The 9,064-nt window shown below is 38.7% G+C and overlaps 1 protein-coding gene across 1 annotated transcript; it reads right to left on the bottom strand.

Annotated features, from left to right (window-relative positions):
• Positions 1-3,168: 3,168 nt before the first annotated feature.
• LOC131023488 (uncharacterized) lies at positions 3,169-3,567 on the bottom strand. The gene has a single exon (XM_057953031.1). It carries the CDS (start codon positions 3,565-3,567, stop codon positions 3,169-3,171), a length of 399 nt encoding a protein of 132 aa, XP_057809014.1.
• Positions 3,568-9,064: the final 5,497 nt, after the last annotated feature.

The following is a 9,064-nucleotide window of genomic DNA, read 5'->3' as shown; positions in this document are numbered from 1 at the left end:
CACTCATCGGAAATCGGTTTTGAGACTTCAAGTATATCACGTTGATCTACTCGAGATGTAGATTAACATCCAATCATTATTTTAATTAAATAATAAATATTTAATTAAATAATAATTTCCAGATATGGCTTTAAAACCATATTTCCAACAAAGAGGTCGATATTCCTCCTTCGAAATCGCCTCCCACGAACGCGAGCTTGGACGCCGGCAGGGAGACTGCCTGTGACAGCGTGCGACCACCGAAAATTAGAACAGCGGTGGCGGCGGCTGCATGTTGCAGCGAAAACCCTATTGGGTTTAATCGCGGGTCAGACCCGCTTTTACCTGGGTCGAGGGCCAGCTCCCGGTCACGGGTCAGACCCGGTCCTGAGGCTGGGTTGGGTTATGGGTCTAGGCTGTTGGGCTGGGCCTGCGAATTTTATCAATTACTACCTATTAAGGGCTTTAAAGCCTGAAACAGTCTTCTATAAAAAATGATTTATTAATTTACAATTAATAATTTATATTTCCAATTCCAGAATTAATTTATTAATTAGATTAATAATTTTTTTTTGTAATAATAATAGTAAAAATATTTATAAATAGGAATTAATATAAATTGATTAATTGAATTAATATATGTCAATTTATTATTATTTTTGAAATAATGATATTAAATGTGAGTTTATATTAATGTAGAATTAATATAAATTGATTAGCCCATATTTTAAAATAGATAATAAAATTTTAATTTGATTAATGATTTATTCGTAGAGATTTTGTGCTATGATGTAATAAACATGCTATTTGATTTTATTCTCATTATTTTATTATAATAGTTAGAGACCGTTTTTATCCTTAAGTATTAGGCGGCGCCTAATATATGTAGTCTGCATTACTATGTATGGGCAGGCGGCACCCAATATATGTGATTTGCATTTTATATGCCTGGATAGGCGATGCCCAATATATGTGGTTTGCGTTTTATATGCCTGGGTAGGCGGCGCCCAATAATTGTTTTGCTATTTAATATTGGATATTAAATATAAGCAATTAGTATAACATGCTAAATACCTGCTAAATACAAGTCTATGTGTAAACACATTACGTCTATCATAATTGTTTGAGTTACCTAATCTTTTTGTCCAAGAGCATTTACATAAAATTGTATGCTCTAAATCGACAAGGCCAATGCTCATTCATAGGTTGTGGGTTGACTTGCTTAAATCATTTTGTGACACAAAACGATCATTATGATTTAAGGACGCAGATTAATTGGATTAATAAACAGAAGTTGCAAAATTGTTGTTGCAATTGGCTTAGAGGCTTACTAAGTGATATTATTGTAGTTATCAACAAAGCAAAGACTGCATAATATAGAGTTGGATCTTGGACTATTAAAATTTATATAGATTATAAATCCGTATTTTGCATTGGTGGTGTAAGATATGTCAAAATTAGTGTGAGCTAATCAATATGATGACCCATTGTTCGATTGGTGATACAATGTGATCAAAGTTTACTCTTTCTAATTTGTTTTTCTTATTTAATTTTGTTCAGATACAATGTCCAATTTATCGTTGAAATGTTTGATGGACACAAACAAGTTGACTGGGTCGAACTTCACGGATTGGCTTCGTTGGTTGCGTCTGGTCTTAAGGCTAGAAAAGATTGAGTATGTCTTAGACAACCCAATCACTGTCATTCCCGACAAGCAATCTGTAGAGTATGCATTGTTTGATGAAGTTGCACATAAGAAGCATATCGAGGATGCAACATCGGCTCAATGTGTGATGTTGTCCTCTATGACTACTGAGTTACAGAGGCAACACGAACACATGTTCCCTTATGATATGCTAAAACACTTGAAGAGTCTGTATGTTACGGAAGCTCATACAATGGAGTATGAGATACTTCGAGATCTCTTTAAGTGTAAGCTTCATGATGGGAGCCAGGTTTCTGATCATGTACTGAAGATGATCCGGTTGATTGAGAGATTGGCATCAATTGGAACGATGCTACCCTCTAATGTCTCTGTCAATCTAATTTTGCAGTCTCTGCCTGCCTCGTTTGAAAGCTTTATTGTGAACTTCAATATGAACGGCACAAAGGCAAGTCTGCCTGAGCTACACAACATGTTGAAGACCTACGAATTTTTCACCTCTATAGGCAAATCTGTGCTCATGGTGAACACCACTGAAAAATCCTTCAAAAAGAAAAACAAGCAGAAGAAAGCATTTGTTGCAGGTTTAAAGATTAAAGGTGGAGGGGCTCAGAAAAAGCCGAAGTTGCCAAATGATGAGTGCCTATTCTGTCATGAAAATGGGCACTGGAAGAGAGACTGCCCGAAATACAAGGCACAAGGTGCACCAGGTATGTTTGTTATTGAGATAAACATGTTTATTGATACTCCCTCCGTCCACCAATTAAAGGCCTATATGAAAAAACACGGGTTTTAAGAAAAAAGTGTATTTTTATTAGTTGAGTGGAGAAAGTGTCCCACTTTTTAAGAAAAAATGTATTTTTATTAGTTGAGTGGAGAAAGGGTCCCACTTTTTTGTAAAGAATCTTTGACTTTTTTGATTAAATAATAAATAAAAACTTACCAAAAATAGGTAGACCTTGTTTTTGTGGACGGACCAAAAAGGCAAGTAGGCCTTGAATTGGTAGACGAAGGGAGTAATTCACAATCCTGGGTATTAGATGCAGCATGTGGCTCACACATTTGTAATAATGTGCAGGGCCTAAGCAAAACTAGGAAAGTGATACTCGAGGAAGTCGATCTACAAGTGGGAAATGGAGCAAGAGTTGCTACTGAATGCGTGAGAACTTATAGATTAGATTTTCCTTCGGGAAATAAACTAGTTTTAAATAATTGTTATTTGGTTCTTTCTATCTCTATTCTAATGCTAGACATTGAAGGTTTTTCCTTCTATTTTGGAAACAATAGTCGCTCATTTGATCTTAATGGATCATTTTGTGGAAGTGTCTCTATTTTGACTGATTTATATTTTCTTGAATGTGAAAGAAGTGTTCTCAATATACAAAACAAACAACGTTGTTTGTGTCATATGGTGCTTGTGAATCCTGTCTCAAAGAACAGATGACTAAGAAACCACATTCTGGGAATGGATGGGATTTGGCCGCACAATTATCATTTTTTATTTCTTTCTATTTAAAGCTCTGTGATCAATAGATTTTCACTTCATTCGAAACCAGGTTGAATCTGAGCTCCATCTCTTCAACTGATTCGTTTTTTAGCATGAGGAAGGAATCGAACTTTTGACAAGATATGGACAGCTTGTTCTCCTTAATTTCCTCTGATCCGATGCATATTCCTTCAAGAATGTTCCACATCTTCTTTGCCGGCTTGAACTTGATGATTTTGGTGACGTGCTTGTCTGGGACAGTTCCGGAGATGATGCTTTTGGCAAGATTATCGAGCTCATCTTGCTTTTTTTCTTTTGTGGTGAAGTCGGCCTTTAAGTTGATTTGGATTTCATCAAATGGATCTCTTGTCATGTCCATTGGAATCCTCTTGACCACTTCGGTGATGACGATTGGTCCATCGGTGATGACTTCCCACATCCTACAGTGTTGGGCAGTGAGGAAGCTTTTCAGTTGAAACTTCCATATGTTGTATTTTTCAATACTGAACATCGGGAGTGATGAGGCTCAGCTGTAGTTAGTTTCCATTGTACAAGAAAAGAAATAAAACAGATAAGGAACGCAGTTAGCACTTAGGAAAAAGAATTTTAAGACCTTCTTTTTTTAAAATGATCTAGTTCAATAGAACAGGGTCAAAGCAAATTGTTCTTGCGAACAACTTGCTCTGATACCAATTGTTAGGTCCCGGAAGGTCTAGAATAGGTGTATGGGGGAGGAGGAATACACCTATAGGCTATTTTTATCAAAAACAAACCAACACAACCTTTTTAACAGTGAAAGAGTTAAGAAAAACTTCGGTTGATGACTGATATTGAATCTCTCTTCAGTAAAGAGATATAAGTTAAGTACAAGACTTTAACTGATATGCGTTAGGCTTCAGTCAGGTTTGTAAAACAGAGGAGTGTTATAAATCTTACTGACTATTCGAAGATTTATCAGCTAGACTAATAACACTGGCAGCGAAAAACTTTTCTTTCGAAATAACCTTTGTGATTAAACACGTCGTCAAGATTTAGTTTCACTTTGCAGTTGATAACACTCATATTTCCATGGTTTTTAATGTTCATATGATGTTAATTTTATAGGAAATTGAGTGTTGGATAATTGTTTTGTGCTTAATTTGCTTTATCTTGTGAAACATGATTCTTACTCGAACTTTGAAGGAATTTGCAGATTTATTGAGTTCGAATTTGGAACAATGTTCAGAAATAGAAGTTGTAGATCATCTCGATAAGAGTTCGTGAGCACAAACAGATCATAAATCGGAGTTCGGACGAGAAAGTTATGGCCGAAACAAAAACGCCGCGCGCAGCAGTCAAACTTCGGCGACCTAAACGGCGACCGCCGAGTTGGTCGCCGAAATTTCTGTTTCAGATTTGCACCGCGAGTTCTAAATTCGGCGAGCGCCGAATTTGGCCATTTTTCAGCACAAATTCGGCGACCTAAACGGCGACCGCCGAGTTTGACCGCCGAATTTGACGGGTTTGCGAGATTTTTCGCTTTTTAGAGTTCTTCTGGGTTTCAAACACTGTATTTTACCCTGATACTTTAAATAGGTCTTCTTTTGACCTATCTAGGGTTCCTTTTTCAGTTCCCAACTTTATTTTCTCAGTTTCATAGCTTTAGATTATTATTGCTTTCCAGTTTTTACAGCTTGGATTGGATTTCCACAAGATTGAAGATTCAAGCCGCTACAATTATTTTATTCAGAGTTTTATTTAATTCAGTTCTTTCAATTGGTGTATCACTTTTATCTTTTCGAATTGAGTTCTCATTAATTATGTTTTTGCTTTCTTTTATTATGTTTGGCTAGTTCGTTAATCTGAACCTAGGGTTTGTACATAGCTGATTAATTATGTGTGTATGATTTGTTGATATCAATTTGCCCTCCAACTTGTGATTCATGATTTCTAGTGCTTAATTTCTTGTGAATTATTTGGCCAATATTTTACATGTCTAGCTGTTCAGTTTGAGACTTGAATGCGATAATTGTTCAGCCGATTCAGGAATGCATGTTATAGTAGTAGCCTTGACACTTGAATGGGATAGGTGAAACTATAGGGAGCTATTCTTTGTGTACGTTTGGGAGTTAATTTATTCCTTGGAGTCTTGAATGTGAAGGGGGTAAATTAATCTACTTTCATAGGTGTTCGTTAGAGAAGCTTGTGAATAGTTTTGTGATCTCTCATCAGGGTTGGATTAAATTGGTAATTGAATCAATAGATTAAATGCATGTAATTAATTAGTAAAAGTACATCCCTAGGGTCAGAGTCTTTTATTATTTGAGTTTTTACCTTATTTTATTTGTTGTTATTTGAATTTAGTTCTAATCAAACCTTCCTACTTTCTGTTGCCTGTCTACTGTTATAGTCTGTTTAAGAGATAGCTAGAGTTATTTCGTTGTGTCAGTCCCTGAGGATACGATACTCGATAGCTTATTATTTGCTACAATTACCTGTGTTAGTTGCAGTTTTTGTTGCTAAGAAATTAGTGATCAACTTTTTGGCGCCGTTGCCGGGGACTGATTAGAAGTTTCTTTAATATTTCCGATAGGACTTAGTAGTACTTCAGGCGTTTACTGTTTTATTTTATTTTTATTTTACTAATTCTCGTTTTTTTTTTTCAGGCACTGCATACGATGGCTACTGATGAACAAATTCGTGCTCTACAGGAGCAGCTGCAACAGCTGTTGGACGCTCAAGCTGCTAAAGAAGTTCAGAATCAGCCTCCGATTGCAGAGATGTTCGTTCCTCAGTATGAGTATCCAGAACCTCCCCGTATTAATGCCAATAATTTTGAGCTGAAGACTAGTTTGATCACGATGGTCCAGCAGAACCAGTATGGAGGACAAGCTATAGAGGATCCTAATGCGCATCTGGCGCAATTTCTGGAGCTTTCCAGCACTGTAAAGATGAATGGAGTATCTGATGATATTATCCGTCTTCGTCTTTTCCCTTTCTCACTGCGGGATAAAGCGAAGTCATGGTATCATACATTGAATTTGAGTGCAACTACTACGTGGGAAGATGTAGCTCAAGCTTTCCTACGCAAGTTCCATCCTCCTGGCCTGACCCTGAAATTAAAGATGGACATTGTGCAGTTCCAGCAGTTTGAGGGAGAAAAGCTGGCAGATACATGGGAGAGGTATCAAGAGAAGTTGAGAAAGTGTCCGGGCCACGGATTTGATGAAGGGACGCTCATTATCATGTTCTACAATGCTTGTGGAGAGCGTACAAGAATGCATTTGGACACAGCTGCAGGAGGTTCCCTGCTTCAGAAAGGCAATTCCGAGGCGTGGAGCATCATCGAGAATATGGCTGCTACGAGTTTTCAATGGCCATCAGAGAGAGTACAATTGAAAAGGGTGGCAGCTGCTTCTAGCTCTGATCCTATGGCAACGATGGTTACACAGCAGGCAGCGATTGCTACGCAGCTGGCAAAGCTGACTACTATGATTAATGCTTTGACCATTGGAAATCAGGAGCAAGCTGTGAGAGATCCCATATGCATAGAAGACGTAAATTTTGTCAATGGCCAAAACTATGGAAATTTTCAGAAGGTACAGCCAGGAATGTACAACAGAGAGCAGCCGTTCCCGCAGCAATATCAGCCAGGAGGGCGCCCACACCCAAATCTAGCCTATAACAATCCCAACAATGCTTTGCAACCTCCACCGGGATTTTCTGTGTCTAGTGGAGAAGTCATCAATGAGCCGAAGAAAGTATCACTGGAGGATATGATGCAGCAGATGTTAACAAAGATGTCTAGCATGAAGACAACTGTTAATACAAGGATGACCAATTTGGAGTCTCAAGTGGGTCAAATTGGAAATAATTTTTCAGCACTGTCCAAGCAAGTGCAGATATTGGAGACTCAAGTTGGTCAGATGGCCAACCAAGCAGCTGCGCAGAACAAGCCAGGCCAATTTCCTAGAAACACTCAGTTCAATCCGAAAAGCCAATATCAACAACCTCAGCAAAATCAGCAATGTCATTCTATCCGGGTGGTTGATAATTCAGTTGAGGATGAAGAGCAGCGGAATCCTCCAGAGCAGCGGAATCACCATTCCTCTGCAGAGCAGCGGGATCATCCAAAGCTGCAGGACGGCAAGGATGGCAAGGAAAAAAATGTAGAGATTATGGATGATGATGACCTGGAGACGATTGTGTGCGATTCGCCGCCTACTTCTAAGGTATCGTCGAATACCTCTGCTGTTAAGAAGCCTATTCCTACTCCTACGTTTCCCAGGCCAGAGTACAAGCCTGTAGCACCTTTCCCTCTTCCATTCCCGAGGCCAAGATTAGATGAGCAAAGCTCCAAATTTTTGGAGACATTTAAGAAGTTGGCTGTGAATATTCCTTCCGTGGAGATCTTGAGAAACAAGCCAAATGAGGTGCAAATTGTGAAGGCTGTGATGGAAAAGAAGAGTGCATTCAATGAATTTGAGGAGGTGCTCGCAGTGAAGGAGTATCAGTTGCCTCCAAAGAGAGAAGATCCGGGCAGCTTCAATATTCCTGTGAAGATTGGAAAGTCATTGTTTGAGAAAGTGATGTGTGACACCGGAGCAAGCATAAATGTCATGCCTCTCAAAGTTTATAGGAAGTTGAAGCTGGGGGATTTGAAGCCAACCAACAAGACAATTCAGCTTATTGATAAGTCTTGCTCTAAACCTCTAGGAGTTGCGGAAGATGTGCTTGTGAAGGTGAGTGATTTTTTCTTCCCAGTCGACTTTGTAGTGTTGGATATTCCGAAGGATCCAAAGATGCCTTTGCTGTGAGGGAGACCTTTCCTTGCCACATGTGGAGCAAAGCTAGATATGCAAAGGGGGACGATGACATTGGGAGCCTATGGGGAAACTGTGATTTTCAAGAAACCTCCACCAAATGAAGTTCCCCAGAATGAAGTGATAAATTTGGCTGACAGTTTTCTAGCAAATTTGGAGGATGAAAAGGTTGAGAAGAATGAGCTGCCCAAGTATGAAGCCAAGAAAAAGACTCCAAAACCAAAAGAAGTTCTGACTTTTGAGATGTGTTTGTTTTTGGAGCATGATGGGTCTTTGAAAACCCATACCCCCAAGAAGAAGAAAGTGAAATTCCGGATTTTTCGGAACAAGAATGAGAAGGGGGCAATGCTTGTGGAGGATGTCCGAGCCAAGAGAAGTGTTTTGGTGGAGAGGGCACCCAAGAGTAGAAAAGCTTTCCAATGGTTAGAGTGTTGTTTCCGACCTCCATGAGTTTTTGAGGTATCGTCGAGCTCTAGACGTTAAATTAAGCACTTGTTGTGAGGTAACCCAACCGTTTTTGTTTTGTTTCTCGTTCTTTTAGTTTCGTTTTGTTTCTTTTTGTTTTGTTGTTTTGTTTGGGGTTTTAGTGCAGTGTTGAGCTTGGAAGATGAGGGAACTCGCGCTTTATTCATACCACCACCATGGAGCATGTTTTTCTGTGAGTAGTGACACACATATCATCATCCCTCCAAACTTATTTTCGAACTTATGTTCTGTAATAAGTTTGGGGGAGGGGGTGAGAATAGATATGTGTATCACTTTTATCTTTTTGTTGGCTTTATTGTTTTATCCTGCTTGGTTGGTGGTGTGTGTTTGTTTTGGCTTTGAGTTGGTTATTACTCCATTAGATTTCTGGTGAGATGCCAATGATGATTTCTGTGAAAAAAAAAATTGAATTTGATTTTCTTTGATGATTTGAGCATATTGAAACTAATTTGCATAATTCTAGAGTGATTTTGACCTTGACTTTTAGACGTTGAATAAACCTGTGAGATTTTGAGCTATATCTGTTTATCATACACAGTTTGTTCTTTGTTGTGAGTTTTGTCATGCATGTGGTGATCTTCTAGAACTTGCCATGGTTTCTGTGTCGAGGTTGCTGTTGTGCCCAGGATTAGGAGATGATTTTGGCCA

The sequence above is a fragment of the Salvia miltiorrhiza genome, chromosome 4 (assembly GCF_028751815.1).
Source record: "Salvia miltiorrhiza cultivar Shanhuang (shh) chromosome 4, IMPLAD_Smil_shh, whole genome shotgun sequence".
NCBI lineage: Eukaryota > Viridiplantae > Streptophyta > Magnoliopsida > Lamiales > Lamiaceae > Salvia > Salvia miltiorrhiza.
This window is presented reverse-complemented; position numbering and strand designations above follow the sequence as displayed.